This window comes from Lacerta agilis, chromosome Z (genome assembly GCF_009819535.1).
Source record: "Lacerta agilis isolate rLacAgi1 chromosome Z, rLacAgi1.pri, whole genome shotgun sequence".
NCBI classification, from domain to species: Eukaryota; Metazoa; Chordata; class Lepidosauria; order Squamata; family Lacertidae; genus Lacerta; species Lacerta agilis.
In genome coordinates this window covers 39,613,964-39,629,319 of record NC_046331.1, presented here as the reverse complement: position 1 = coordinate 39,629,319, position 15,356 = coordinate 39,613,964, and the positions used below count along the sequence as shown (strand labels likewise).

At 41.3% G+C, this 15,356-nt stretch overlaps 1 protein-coding gene across 4 annotated transcripts in view; it reads left to right on the top strand.

Annotated features, from left to right (window-relative positions):
* Positions 1-15,356, top strand: part of AFF2 (AF4/FMR2 family member 2) — a 384,550-nt gene that overhangs the window by 289,741 nt on the left and 79,453 nt on the right. For all 4 annotated transcript variants that reach the window (XM_033137049.1, XM_033137048.1, XM_033137051.1 and 1 more), the window contains exons 8-9: positions 669-720; positions 15,205-15,242. In XM_033137049.1, coding sequence (XP_032992940.1) covers positions 669-720; positions 15,205-15,242 — 90 coding nt within the window. The remainder of the gene's footprint in view (positions 1-668; positions 721-15,204; positions 15,243-15,356) is intronic.

The window sequence follows — 15,356 nt, the reverse complement described above, 5'->3', positions numbered from 1 at the left end:
CAAAAACACAGGGACTCAAACCATCTCCAGAACTGCACTATTTTGGGGTGTGTGTACAGCCCTAGGCAGGATGTTTCAAAATTTTGGTTCCACCACTGAGAAGACCCCGTCCTTCTAACAACCAGGACACTTGGAGCTGGGTCTCTAAGGAAAACCTGAATGTCTTAGTAGGTTCACATAGGAGAGGGAACTCTCTCAAATGTCATTGAGCCAGATCATAACCCTGAATTAACTAATCTAGTGGTGGTTGAAGATGTTGTTCTGACGTGATCAGAACCTGTGTTCAAGTGGCAAGAAATCTTGGTCTCTGGTGTGACAGCTGTTCCAAAATCTATCATTGCATAGACTGAGCTCCTGCATAAGACTGCTATCTACTTACTGTTTTTAATATTATGCATTTAACTTGGACATACAGGGTAAGTAAGGACCTCCAAAGGTTATCCCTCCAAAACAACTGACATATGCAATGGGATATAGCATGGAATACTATACTGTAAATAGATTAGTGTAGAATGTGCTCCACAGATTTATTATTTTAGTAGCTCTAATCTAGGTGTGATTTGGTTTTTAGCACAGAGATTGCTTAGCTATTTTCAAGAGAGGCTCAAACATTGTTTATTTTAAATAACCTTGCATTTTTTTTCTTTGTCTTTTTTCCCTCCTGAAAGAATGCTTGAAGATGATCTGAAACTCAGCAGTGATGAAGACGATAATGAGCAGGTAACATTTTTGACATCCAGTCTGCTTTCTGAAATGCCTAATGTAGCCGCATGAATTTTTATGATATTTGCAACACTTCATCCCTGCCTGCCCAGCACCTAAATGTCATTTCCATTTAGGTAGCTAATGAGTAGCACCTCAAAAGACTTTGCAATTGCTTGTCAGTTGTCCTTCATATCAGATACATCAGCATTTATTTTATCCTGATGAAAGTACTCAAGAGAGTACCTTTTTACTTCTTGCAGTTTCTTAATCAAACACATCTCCATTCAGGTATGATCTTCCTTCAGTCTATCTTACCAAAGGTATCAGTGTTGTTTGCCACTGTGGACACCATTTCATTGTGACTTCCATGAAAGGAGACCCATTATAACTCAAACCCGTTTCCAGCCTAAGGGCCTCTTTCCCTTCTAGGCCACATTCCATAGTAGGCAGATCTGAAGAAAAAACTGAGTAATACCCCTCCCCACCCTCTCACTATATATTTAAGGGTCTGGTGACTTCTGTTTCAGTGTATCTGAAGAAGTGTGCATGCACACGAAAGCTCATACCAAGAACAAACTTAGTTGGTCTCTAAGCTGCTACTGGAAGGATTTATTTTTTTTGAAGAAAAAACTGTGTGGAGCAATGGATGTTAACATGACCTCTGCAAAGGAGGCGTGTTTTTTTCCTGTGCACATTCACACATCCCTCTCAGTCCTCTATCCAGGCAAGCAAGAGGACAAGGTGCATTATAGTCAGGCAAAAATACTGAAGGAGGGTCAAAGCATGACCAGCAAGGGTCATGTGGCAAAGAAGTGTGGCTCAAGGGCAGCTGGAAAGGCCTGGGGCATCTCATTCAGCCCCTGTGGCCTGAGGTTACCCCTCCCAGCATTAAAGTTTCCATTCAGAAGCTTATCCACATTCTGCTAAGCTGGTTGTTTTCAGAATACTTTGGCAAAGGTGTAGAAGTCACACAGAGACACCTTCACATATATCAAATGCCCAGTTTGCCCCCCCCTTTATTCCCTGTGAGTATTTTGAGTCTTTCTTTGGGGTGCCAAGGGAGGCAGAAAATAAGGGGTTAGATCTGGAGTCAATTTTCATTTACAGCTGTGCAGCAGCTATTAATGCTGTGTGCTCTCAGTTCACTGAAAGATCTAAAGATGCAAGCCTTTGTGTTTCTCTTTCAGAATGGGCTGCATAATCAGTATCAAATGCTTTTTTTTAAAAAAAAAGTAAAGAAAATTCTATTGATGGCTTTATAAAAGTATTGTCAAATTGTTTGAAGTTATCCACCAATATGGTCTCATTCCTATGATCCCCCTCCCCCTTAAATATGCATGCTGGCCAGGCTACAAGGCACAAATTCTTAACAGCAGGTAAACATCTGCTTAATGTTTTATTAAGCAGTATCATTAAACTGAACTTAAGCGTTTTCTGCATTTTAAAATATTAGAGTTCCCCCAACTGCGTGGAAAGTAATGCAAGAGCCACCAGCATTCCCATGGGCAAATCACAGATGCAAAGTTGAATTTCCTGTGTACTGGGAAATTGTAGTTCTGCACCATGCTTCGTCTACCCAAACATTTATTTGTTATAAATATTTCCACACCACCCTTCGACCATATTCCCATGCGGTTTACAAAAAGAATTAAATAGTTGTGGTTCGGTGGCAGAGAAACTGCTTTGCAGGCAGAAGCTCCCTGGTTCAGTCCCCCATGTCATCTTCAGGTAGGACTGGGAATGTCCTCTGCCTGAAACCCTGGAGAGCCACTGCCAGTGTACGCAATACTGAGCTGGTTGGACCACTAGTTCAGAGCCAGTATCAAGCAGTTTCATATGTGAATTTGTGCATAGCTTCCTATTGAAAAAAAAAAAAAAGTCCCAAAGTGAATTGCAGCTAAGCTAAGTAAAACGTGGGTGGCGCTGTGGGTTAAACCACAGAGCCTAGGGCTTGCCAATCAGAAGGTATGTGTATTGCCATCTCTACCCAGATGGTACAGTGAACCCCGAGGAGCATAGTTTCTGCTGCAGTTGTGCATGCAAGGATCTGATCCTTGATCAGGCAATGTGTGTTTAGCAGGATCAGCTCTTGTTGACTTCACTTTACAATTCTTTAAAAAAGAAAAGAAAAAAGAAAAACAATTGAAACCTGTTCCAAAGTCACAATAAATAAGAGCAGCTCAGTGTCTGGGTTCTTTGAAGCAGTCTTGTCTAGTCCCAATTAGCTTTGAGCTCAAAGTTATCCAAGTGAATTGCAGCAGAAACTAGTATTTTAAAGAGCTGCAGTTTACTAATCTTCTCCAGCCCATTCTTTGTTCTGCATTCTGCCCAAGAAATAGTCCTCTTAACCTTTGAAAAGTGTGTCCTTAATCTAAAACACATTGCAAGAGTGTTGTGTGTTTTGGACCCAAGTAACTTTGATACCATTCACTTAAAAAACAACAATACACATTTTCTGCATTTAAGTATTTTCTTGGCAGAACAAATTGCTGAAGTGGATTTTTATCTTTTCAGTCTCACACTCCCCCCCCCTCCCTTCTCCCTTAAACAATTAAATTTTACACATGTGGATCTCAGATAACCCTACACTCCATTGCCACCTCCTACTTAATCCTTGTTCCTGATTTGGCTGTCATATTTCAGTTATTGTTTCTCTCTTGGCTGTGTTTGCATTAGATAATTGCATGCAAAATGAATTACTTGATCACTCCAACGCTTGTCGGGTCTTAGGTTGAGCCTCCCCTTCCTTCAACAGATAATGGAAGCATGGAACATTTCTTTCCAACTGTCTGTCTCGCTGGTGTTGTTTTAAAAGCCTGATTAAAAACTGGCTAATTTGGAAGATATAGTTGTGCTGTTTTAAAGAGATATGGCATCTGAACCTTAATAGCAGGATCCGTTGTTGTTTTTCCAGCAACCTCCACCTCCCAGCACCCATTATTACCCAGATCCTGAAAAGTTTGCTTACCTCCCACAATACCTCCGCCCCACGTTTCTATTTAGTTATCAGCGGAAAAGCTGAGGAATCATTCTTCAGTAATGGCATCAATACTGAACACACATACCGGGGGCAAGGTTATCCTGTCAAAGGCATGGGCTAGGTGGAATCAGAAGGATTAGGATGAAACCAGCTACAAATAACTTTGATGGAGTATTTTAATGTAAACAGTTTACCTACCTTTGAGTTTTACTGACACCTTAGGCAGCGCAATGTTTCCAGAAGCAATTAAGAACTGATTTTTACAGTGTATTAAAAGGCCAATATGGATGGTTTTCACCACCTCTTTAATAAAGGTGTGTTGAAGCTTCACTGGTGTTACTCAGAGGAAAGACGCATTGAAACCAACAGGGCTTACTCATAAGCAAGTGTACTTAGGACCATATTCTCAACTGAGTGGGTGGGTGGGGGGGAGTTTCTTATCATTTTATACTGAGGTGACGGAGGCAAGAGACATTTCCAAACTCTCTGTTTTTAGTTGGGAATTAATCACATACCAGCAAATTCAGGTTGTTCAGTTCTTAAAGTTGCTTTGGAGCAGTGCGCAACAAATCTACTCCACCCCCCCCCTAATATTGGACTCCACCCCCCCAATAAGGAAAGTAATAGGGAAATGTGCTGGAAAGATCAGGATGGCATGTGCTTGACGCAATGTCATCTCACCTCACCGCCGACAAAGCAGGATGAATGCTCAATAGACAAGCCACCTGGAAACCAGCCAAGAAACCTGAAGTTTAGCAGATCAGAAAGAAACGTAGACCTTCAGCATATCTACATTTCGTCTCCTAGTGATTCTTTATAATGGCTCGTAAACATGTAATTGGTTTTTACACTCCCACAACCCAGCAGATGAACTCTGCAATGGAGCATTGCATTGACAATGGCGGCAGCAAGGCCCCACGTCTCCACTCCACCCCTCCTCTTTCTCTTCCTTTCTCCACGATGTCACTGCTGTTATCCTTTGCTTTTGCCCTTTCCTCACTGGAGAGTTATTCATTGATTGAGAGAGGGATAGAGATTAGGGTCTGCTGCAGATTCCCCAAGGACCACAATAAAGAAGACCTTCATCATAAAGGAGAATCTAAGGGCAACAGCTGCAAGGAAAGGGAGGCCAGGAACAGCCTTTGCTGAAACGTCTTTCAGCGTGGCAAAAGGAATTTTAACCCATAGGGGGGCTCTCTTCGCCGCAATAATAATGGGAACACAAACCAGAAGTAGTTAGAGCAAGCAAGAGATAGTGATTCCCCCCCCCCAGGGTGTCACCCTTGTATTTGTAGAGACTTGTTGAAGCCTATGCAGCTTATCTGCTACTTATCTGGAAGGGTTTGGCGTTAAGCCGACAGACGATTTCCAACATGGACGCCACCCTCACATTGGGATTCTGAAAGGGAATTGCCGGGGGGGGGGGGCAGTTGTTGCAAAGAAAAGATCTCTAAATGTCAATCTTTGAAAGCTGAACCAGAGATACAAATGGGGACTTGGGACAGCTTAAAGCGGTGCTGCTAATTACCACACACGCCTTGGGAACCTTACCTGGAAATGAAACAGCATGTGCAAAGGCAAAACATCCCAATTAATCTTCAGGTGGCATTGCCTTAACTTCTTAAACTAGACACCAACATATTTTCTCAGAGGAGCAATATTGTGGGCAGATGGGAGATGCAATAGTTAAGGGGCTTGTGTGCTCCATTGCAAGCAGAAATCCCCAGGGTCAGTATCTTGTTAGTGGATCTCATGTAGTAGAAGTGAGAAAGACATTTGCTTGAGGCCACAGGGTACAGTTGACAGCCCAGGGTAGACAAGTCTTGGGCTGGACAGCTCACTATTGGCCCACCAAGCCCAGGACTAGTCTACTTAGACCCATACTATGTATCATGTGCTAACAGTCCTGGACTAAGTGGACCAACAATCCATATTCCAGGAATCTATATTCATGTATTATTAGGATAGGCTATCCATATAATATTGGACTCCAAATCCTATTAGGTTTCCAGTGGGAGGGCTGGGTTAAATGTTTAGCCCAGCTGAATATTGGTGGCTGTAGAGTGGCCCTGTCTTGCATTTTCATATAATGTCCCTGGCTAGGACACTATGTTGTTCATCATATAGCTTCCATGGCTACTTCAAAGTATGCATTAGCTGGCTGAGTGTGCAGCTTGGATTTCTAGACATAAAAAAGAAAATGACATGGGCCACCTAATAAACAGCAGTAAATGCTATATACACACAGGCCATTCCTGAAAGTCAAATGACTTTCTCTGTCACCAGCACTAAATGATACCCAGTTTCCCCCTTGCATTCAGAAGAAGGGACTGAGGGAGATGGAGGAGAACCTTTGCCCAGCCTTGGTTCCAGCCAGCCATGCCCTTTCCATTCCATTCTTCTCCATCACTGTTCTCCATTCCCACCCATTCCACAGTCAGTTGGGATCCTGCAGCCACTAAGCATATTCCATCATCATTTGGTTTTTATGGTTCCCTCTCTTTTAGTTCTTTTCTCAAAAGTATTTTTGTACTTCCAACTGCCTTCAGGTTCCCTCAAGTCAGCTGATACCTCCCGCTTGCATGTAGATGTTTTCATTTTGGCTACTTAAGGAACCCTTCTTGGAGAATGAGTTTCCAGTTAGCATATAGCTAATAAATCCAGGGTGCCAGAGCTCTACATCTGGAGCTAAGACTTCCCAGCCACACTGCCTATTTAGCCTATTGGACAAAGGTAAAATTCACATTTGTTGCTACACCCACCTCTACTTCTGACCCCACCTACCACAGGGAATATAGAAGGATGTGTCAATTTTGGTTCTCTCTTTCTCATTTTTCCAATCTTAAATTGAGTTAACCACATTTTGCAACAATTTGCCGGATACACACACACACACTCACTCACATATATATACACATACATACTCATGAAAATTCACCAGCATTTTAGTGTGACTTTCTCCTAATTATATGCAGCTTTGTCTAATATGCATATTTTTGCAATAAATTCCCCCTAATACAATGTATTTTTGTGCATTGTTTTTACTAATATATTTATTTTTATGCACATCCCTAAGCATTTTTGTGGGACGTGGGTGGCGCTGTGGGTTAAACCACAGAGTCTAGGGCTTGCCGATCAGAAGGTCGGCGGTTCGAATCCCCATGACGGGGTGAGCTCCCGTTGCTCGGTCCCTGCTCCTGCCAACCTAGCAGTTCTAAAGCACGTCAAAGTGCGAGTAGATAAATAGGTACCACTCCGGCAGGAAGGTAAATGGCATTTCTGTGTGCTGCTCTGGTTCGCCAGAAGTGGCTTAGTCATGCTGGCCATATGACCCGGAAACTGTACGCCGGCTTCCTTGGCTAGTAAAACGAGATGAGCGCTGCAACCCCAGAGTCGTCTGCGACTGGACCTAACGGTCTGGGGTCCTTTTACCTTTACCTTTAAGCATTTTTGTAGCTATTATTTGGTTGGAGAATTGCATTGCAAAATTCGGATGAGTGTGGATTTTGAAGGATAACTTTTTTTCAGTTCACATGCTGTCTTGAAAAGAGCAGATTGGATAGATTTGTCTTTAAATGCAAACTGAATCAATTATCTCCTCTGTTCCTGCCTACTACTGACATGTGACTCCCAGAAGTAAATTTGGTTCCTGGACTGAAAAAAGTTCCAAATCCCTATTATATAGAATATGAACCTTCATAGGCAGTCTGACTACAGAATGCTTCAGACCATAGCTGTCAACCCTCCCTGCTGTTTCCCAATGCTATAATAAGGGGATTTCCTGCAAAAAAAATGGAACGGTTGACAGCTATGCTTCAGACAAATAAAGAGAGTATACCTTTTCTAGAGCAACTGAGAGGCATCTTATTTGACAGAATGCTGGTATAGATGGGCTCTGGTCGGATCCAATCCGGCAGTCCTTACAACCTTATAATTAACAGCAAGATGAGTTGTTAAATTAATCAGGTATCAGCTTCTCAGCTGGAGATTTGAAGTTTACCATGTGTGTATTTTCTCTAGAAAACACATGTCCTAAATAACGATTTTTCTGTATGGAAAATGTAGGCATGGGGAGAATGTTAAATATATGAGACACGGGAGACGAGAGCCATTGTTACAAATACAGTCTTTTGATAAACAGCCTTTGCATCACCCTCAGGGAAAGGCTGACCTAAACCGTGACACTCAGACTCCCAGATGCAAAGTTGCCAGCTTCTTGTCACACGAGATTAGGGTAAGGGCTGATATTTTCCTCGGGAGACAATGCACTGAGCTGGGGGGCACCATCTTGCAGGAACAACTCTCAGTCACTGCACTGTACCAGTTTCCCTGAATGCCAAAGGGCGCGAGGGTCATTTTCTCCTTGCTTTGACTGCAAAGGGCCTTCCAGAATTCCAATAAAGTCAGCTCAGCTGGATCACTGAAACTATCCTCAAGATCCAAAATAAATTAAAAAAAATGTCCAGTAGCACCTTAGAGACCAACTAAGTTTGTTCTGGGTATAAGCTTTCGTGTGCATGCACACTTCTTCAGATACTGCATCACACCAACACGGCTACCTACCTGACTCAAGAACCAATGTAACAGTGGAAAAGCTGTTGGGACTTGGTACACAGAGACCTGGGTTCAAATTCTACTCATCTGTGATTCTGTTCATCCATCTGTTGGCCTAACATAGATCAAAATATTTATTGTGAGGATCAAGTGAAATAATGCCCCTATACATGCCACCTTGACCTTCATTGTGGAAGGGCAGGATACAATTGTGATGGCAATCATCATTCTTGAACTGCCCTTTATAAATATAGTTTTATGGGAAAGAATTGGTTGGCTTGAATGGTATAGCTAGGACACTGCATTCAGGCAGCACATTCTTCCATTTTCCAGATCTTCCCTTGCCTGTTTTTTTATTTGCATTTTATGATATCTCTCACTCAGTATAAAACCATTTATGGTATCCTAGGAAAACCTAGTGGAAGTTTAGTGCTCATTTCTGTGTGAATTGCTTTCCGGGGCGGGGGGGGGGCAGAAATCAACCTTGTTAGACTGGAAAATTATGGGATGAAATTCAGGGCTGCATTGTGGCCTAGAGTTCTCTCCCGCCATTTTCATGGGTAGATCATGTGAGAAAAGAAGGACGCAGTTGCCACCCCATGTCCGCTGCTTTGAATGTAATTTAGTATGACATGGTGGTTGGTTTTTTTAAAGAGTTCTATAATGCAGGAAGGAATGCAGTGTAAGAAGAATGCTAGAAACTGGGACACAAATACTAGCATTTTATATAGATATAGACAGCTTTTCTTCTTAATGTTTAAGCAGCAACACATACGCAACAACAAAAACCATGATGCTGCACAGAATATAGCCATATTATATAACCAATCAAAGAAAAGGGAGAATCCAATGCAATGAAAGAAAAACAGAACAGTATCAGAAATCAAACCAAAGGTTTAATATGCTGTAGGATAGTGTCATTTATCCGTGTTCATATTCATAACAAAACAGTGTCATTCTGCTGTAAATTTTCCTGTGGCTTTTCTCTCCCCCCCCCATTTTAAGCCTTTTTGTAAGCTTTTCATTTAAAGCAATCTGCCACTTTTGATACTATGTCATAAGAGTTGCCCATTCCAATCCCTTCCAGAATGTGTCAGTCACCAACCTTGGCCACCACCTGTAAATATTCAATCAATGATTTAAAGTGAACATTAAAGTTTTCCACTTGAAATAAATTCAGCTGGGCTAGCTCACTTGTCTTTTGTAGGTGCTGGCCAGTAATTTCACGGATCTCCATAAAGACGGGATCCAAAAATGGAGAGATGTTATCGTATTTTCACCACTTGTCATAGTCTCTCAGCCTAAGCTACCTCTTAGGATAACAGGGGAGGATAACAAGGGAGCAGAAGAATTGCATATGTTGCTTTGAACTCCTTGCTGACAAACTGGACAAAATTATAGTTACTCTCGTGTGTGTGTGTGTATTTCCAGGAAGCACATGCTGTGTTACAAAATGACTGCAGCATTGTAGCAAATCCTACCCTGACATACTGATGATACATGTGACATTTCAATCACATGGCACATTCTAGGGGATATAGCCATGAGTATAAAAATCATAAGGAAATTACAAAGTGAAGTGGTGAAATTGTCCGCCTCAATCTGCTCTCCATTTTCCAATTACCTTTAATTATCTTAATGTACATTTTCAGACTCAAAATTAGCGGCAGCCACATGATGTAACCCTCTTAATGTCCTAAGGGTCCACTTTAGGCTCTTTCAATTCCATTTCTGTCCTTCACAGTATGACCTTCACAGTATGATATGTGGGGAAACACCAGAAGTGCCCCATCAGAGGAGATCTCAGTGGTCAAAGAAAAACAGAAGGGATCAGTTGTTTAGTGCCCCTGAGGTGTTTAAGGCTTTGTGCATTGACACAAGATGTGGCCTAGCATCAAACTGGGAGGCAGGCAGGCATGAAGGAAGGAAGTAAGGAATCAGCATGAATGGGCAGTGCTGTTTTTCTAGGAAAAAGAGGTGTTGGAACTCACCATGAGCACCTCCCTTGTTTGCTTATAATGGCAGTGGTGCCCACCAGAGAGGTGCTGGAAATGAATTCCACTTACCGGGTTGGTACCATGATGGCACAGGGACAGGTAGGGTGATAAGAAAACTTAGGGCTGGCTTCATGCTGGTTCAGCTGCTGCTTTCCGCCATCTTGGTACCATCATAGTAAATGGCAGCAACTCTACTGTTGGAAGGACAATGGCATGGCACTGCCCCAACTCACCAGATGCTAGAGAGAGAGAGAGAAAATTACCCCTGGATTGTAATGAAACTTCAAAGGGATTACAAAAATAATGAAATAATAAAATTATCAGTAAAAAAGAACAGTTCAAAACAGCTATTTTAAACATTTAAAAATAAGTCTTCAATAAGTTAAAAAAAATAGATTAGAACGCATGTCAATGTTGTACATACCTGGAATGGCTTGCTTAAACAAAAATGTACCAAAAAGAGTACAGTGAAACCGCTTGCATGATAAGAGACTCGTAATGGTAGATAGATATAACTCCCACCTGCTGCTTATGGTGGTGCTGCCCAGATAGCTTCAGTAACAACTGGGCCTTTGAGTACTTGGGAGTGTTTAGAAACCTACTTCCTGCTTCATTTAAATAAAAACAGAAGCACAGAAATCGTTATTAATTGTCGGGGGGGTGGAACCCTTGCTAAGCCTACATTTATGTAGGTTGAACAAATATCCCAATTGAGAGAAAGAGCGAGCAAGGCATCTGAAATCCTTTAAATTAATAATCAAAAGTTCACATCACGTCTCAGACAAATCAAACTTAGCCAGGAAGACGAGAAGCAGAAATTATTAACTCTGTAGTCAAGCTGATGGAGGTTCAGTGAGATCATTTTGTTCAAAGATTAAAGGTGATGAGTGCTAAAGTAATTGAGGAGGATGACTATGACAATATTAGACTAGAACCATTAAAGTCAGTAATGATCAAAAGTTAATTATCAAAGCAGAGAGAACTACTCAATGCAGACAATTTGTGTCAATAGCTAGCTATCCCAAGAAAGAGAAATGGGTGAGAGAAGGGACTAATTTGGAGACAGTATTTTCTTATAATGATGTTACAGCAAAGATGCATATTTCAAAGGATGTTGGCTACAGAAAGAGAGATTAAGAAAATAATGCATTTTTCTCCTGATCAGAGAATAATAATTATCTCTAATTGACAAACCTGCTGCATACAACATGTTTTCATAAAATGTATTTTTGCATTCAAATGCAACATGTACTCAATGAAGCATAAATGAATGGTGCTTTGATTTCAGTATTCCTCATAGTTGCCAGATTTTCTATTTGTTTCTTTACTAGTGGGGAGTCCCAGCACTGCCCAAGTACTTTCAGAAACCAAAAAATATTGCAATTTTAAAGTGAACAGTGTAGTTTCAGAGCTTGGAATAGGTTTAACAATGTCTTGATAGGTTGTCACCAAACTTGGCACTATAAAGGAACAGCAGAACATATTGGCATAAAGTACCACTACATTCGTGAAATGATTCAGAGTGGACTTGAGGAACTATCTTATTGCAGCCCCAAAGTGATGACTGCTGATATCCTGACAAAGCCCCTGCCAAGAGAGAGTTTCTAGAATCTACGTGTCAAGCTGGGACTCTGGGTGGCTGATTAAAGTTGTTTACTTTTGTAAATGTTGTATTGCCTAAGAAAGGGGTATGTGTAAAAACGTATTGCAGTCAAATATAACATTCCTACAATGCACATGTTGGGGAATGCTTTGTATCACTCAGGAGAAAACTTGCTAGTTCCTCCTGAGCTGGGACAGACTTCCTTTGCATGTAAGTTAATGTGGGTGTGGCCTGTTCTTGGACAGGAGCACATGGCCTCCATGTTCTGCTCTTCTTGTTCTCCATTTTTGTGTTCCTAAGATTTAGGAGAAGTGATTTAGGAGAAGATTTAGTCGCAGTCACTTGAGACTATTTCCCTTATGGGATAGTTCACATAGTTATATGTTGTTCTGTAAATTAAGTCTGCCTTCAGGGATCTTATTGTGAACTTAGATGGTTGCAAGTAAACTAGTTTTATGTTAACTTTAATCAGATGGCCATGTCTCTTTTAGGAGGGATATAAAAAGGGATCTTACCAGGAACCCTAAATAGTGAGGCTCAGATGAACCTGCAACTAGCTAACAGCTGTGTAATTTAAAAGGGGGATTGTTTAACAACTCTGCTAAGTTATAGAACTTGCTGGTGCAAGGTAGGAAGGATATAATAAAATAATATATCCTCTCCTGCCTCCCTAAACATTCCCACACCCATCACTACTGTTAACTTCCTGATAGCTTTTTCCCACCTCCACTGAGAAAGAAGTTGACGAGAAGAGGGACATTGAGAAGGCCACAGGCATATGGCACATTATATAGGTAGAAAATTCAGAAGCAGCAGATTATGCCATCAATATATATATATATATATATATATATATATATATATATATATATATCACATACATATGAACGACATTACCACTAAAATCTCCAACAGCTTAAACAGCTTGATAGACTCTAGCCATTCTGCCATCCGTGCCCCCAGCTGTGTTGCTTAGCAACATTTTAATTCAAGAAGAATGGATGGAGATGAAATCCCTGCGGAGAGGGAAACAGAAATAAGAGGGCCGTTGACAGATGATCTGAGTTGTTTCTTCTAATATACTGTGAAGATCACCAGCTCTTTTCATGAATGATAAATGGACTGTATACAGATCAATGGGTTCAGCAATAAACTGGAACCAGCCTCTGAATCTGAGGCTGTGCAGGCCAAGAGGCCTGGATAGTTACTCATTTAGAAGATTTGGAGTGTGTTTTCTTAAAGGTTTCACAGGAGGAAATTGATCTGAACATTTGGTCATCCCATCTTGCGTTTTTCTGTTGATGGCTAATAAAAAATAGCTTTGGAGAAAGAATCTATTCTGCCATGATAGATATAATTCTCCTGATCTCATTGTTTAAGACTGACAGTAGCTAAGATGAAGTTAATTTCTCAGTTGCTGCAATAATTCTAAACAAATTTACTTCCTGGTTTGTTAGATCTTTGCCAATTTGTGATAACCATAAAATCTAAATTTTTAAAAAGCATAAAAAACTTGAAGAGTGCAATTCTATACATTTCTATTTGAAACTGAGTCCCACTGGCTTTCTGTTAGTCCCCCCCCCCACACACACAAACATAGTGTTGTTGGCTAATAATATGTAACTTCAGACTATTAAACTGTGTGTCTGTTTATCTGAATTTCTAGAGTATTGACGACTGGAATTTTTGCTGAAAGATTTTTCAAAAACATTTAATCATGAGGGAGAGGGTGATTGAGTCAATCTGTTCACAGTCACACTCATACAAGCACAAGTCCACAATCACCTTCTCTCATGCAGGCATGAAATCCATCACGGCAATATTATGTATCCACACATTCACAAGCCATTGGCCAAAGGTGAATGGAGATGTGGACACCATTTTGACCCAGATTTAAAAAGTTTTATTCATTTTATGCCCTTGCCCATTATGTTTAGATTCTTGGTACGAAATAAGAACACAAGAATGGCCAAAGACCCATCCACTATCCTGCTTTCACAGGGGCCACCCAAATGCCCAGAGAAAACTCTCACACAGGACCTCAGCACAACAGCATTTGACCCTCCTGTGGTATCCAGCAACTAGCATTCAGAAGCATTACTGCCTCCACAGTTGCAGGCAGAGCATACCTATTATGGCTAGTACCCACCAATAGTCTTATCCTCCATTAACTTGTTCAATCATCTTTTAAAGCCATCCAAGTTGGTGGCCTCCAGTGGGAATGAGCTCCCCTAGGTTGACTATTTGTTGTGCAAATTTTAGCCATGTAAAGGAACTCAAGGAGAAGCTGTGGATTTGGGATTATTTAAAAACAAGCAAACCCCTAATTGCCATGGTATCAATCAAGCCCCTTGAAGTGTGTTGGTTTTGACTTTTTTCCTCACTCTACAGAACTTAATACCCCTTTGTCCAAGTCCTTTGCATTCAATTCAAGTCTGCCCCTACTCAACAGGACAGCAAAGTCACATTCCTGGGGGGTTTTGAGCCCACCTCACCTCATAATATTTGACATAATGCCTAAACATATTCTCAAGCCTAGGCACAAAGGAATCTACATGGCTGCACACGGTTTAGCCATTTCAACAAATGTGTTAAGGTGCTGGCAGCAGCTGCACATGCATGCAACCTTCTGAACCATATGTCAATCTGACCCATTTTCAGAAAACAGAGCTCCATAAGTTCAGCGCTATGTGCACTTTGGCCCAGCTTCTGGTTAAAATATGTGCATTGCTTGACTGGCAGACACAGATTGACCAGGGTCTTGAGAGAGACTCAATTCACAAGTAATCCAAGCTTGTGTGGGAGCTGCTTCTGGTGAGCACCGCACTCTATGGTCCTGCATTCATTAGCATGGTCACATGAGCAGGGATGATTACAGCGTCTCTGTTACCCAGCTAGCACCATTCCTCCCAGTGGGGTGCGAATAGCATTGGAAAGGACTCCACAATCCACTCTGTCCTTGTGGCCACATTAAGGTTAGACCAGAGAAGCTGCTCCCTAGTGGTGACTGCACATGTAATGGATGCCACTGTGAGATCCCCAGCATTCATGCCATCACTTTGCCATCTGCCTCTCTGAGGTTCTGTGGTGTTGCGATTTTTCTACTAGTCTTCAGCACCACTAACCCATTAAAAGTGATAAACAGTTGTTTCTCTTGCTGTGCTTCCTGCTTAATTATGGAAGCTTCCAGTACAATATTGTGCATATTCATTTGCAGTTCTCATAAATATGCTGGTGTGTGTGTGTGTGTGTGTGTGTGTGTGTGTGTGTGTCTTAAGAAAATATTTTGGGTTTACCTCTGTCTTTCTAAAAGGCTGCTCTTGCTAAGGTTAACTAACGGCTCTCTCACTTTCCTATTTTTATAGACTGCAGAGAAGACAAAGCCTCGAAACATTCCTGTAAAGTAAGTTATTTTTAATATCCCTTTGAGAGAGAGAGAAATCAGGTTTAATGAACTTCAAGCAAAAAAAAAGAAAGAAAAGAAAACCCCACACCTGGGCAATAAAAACATAGTGAC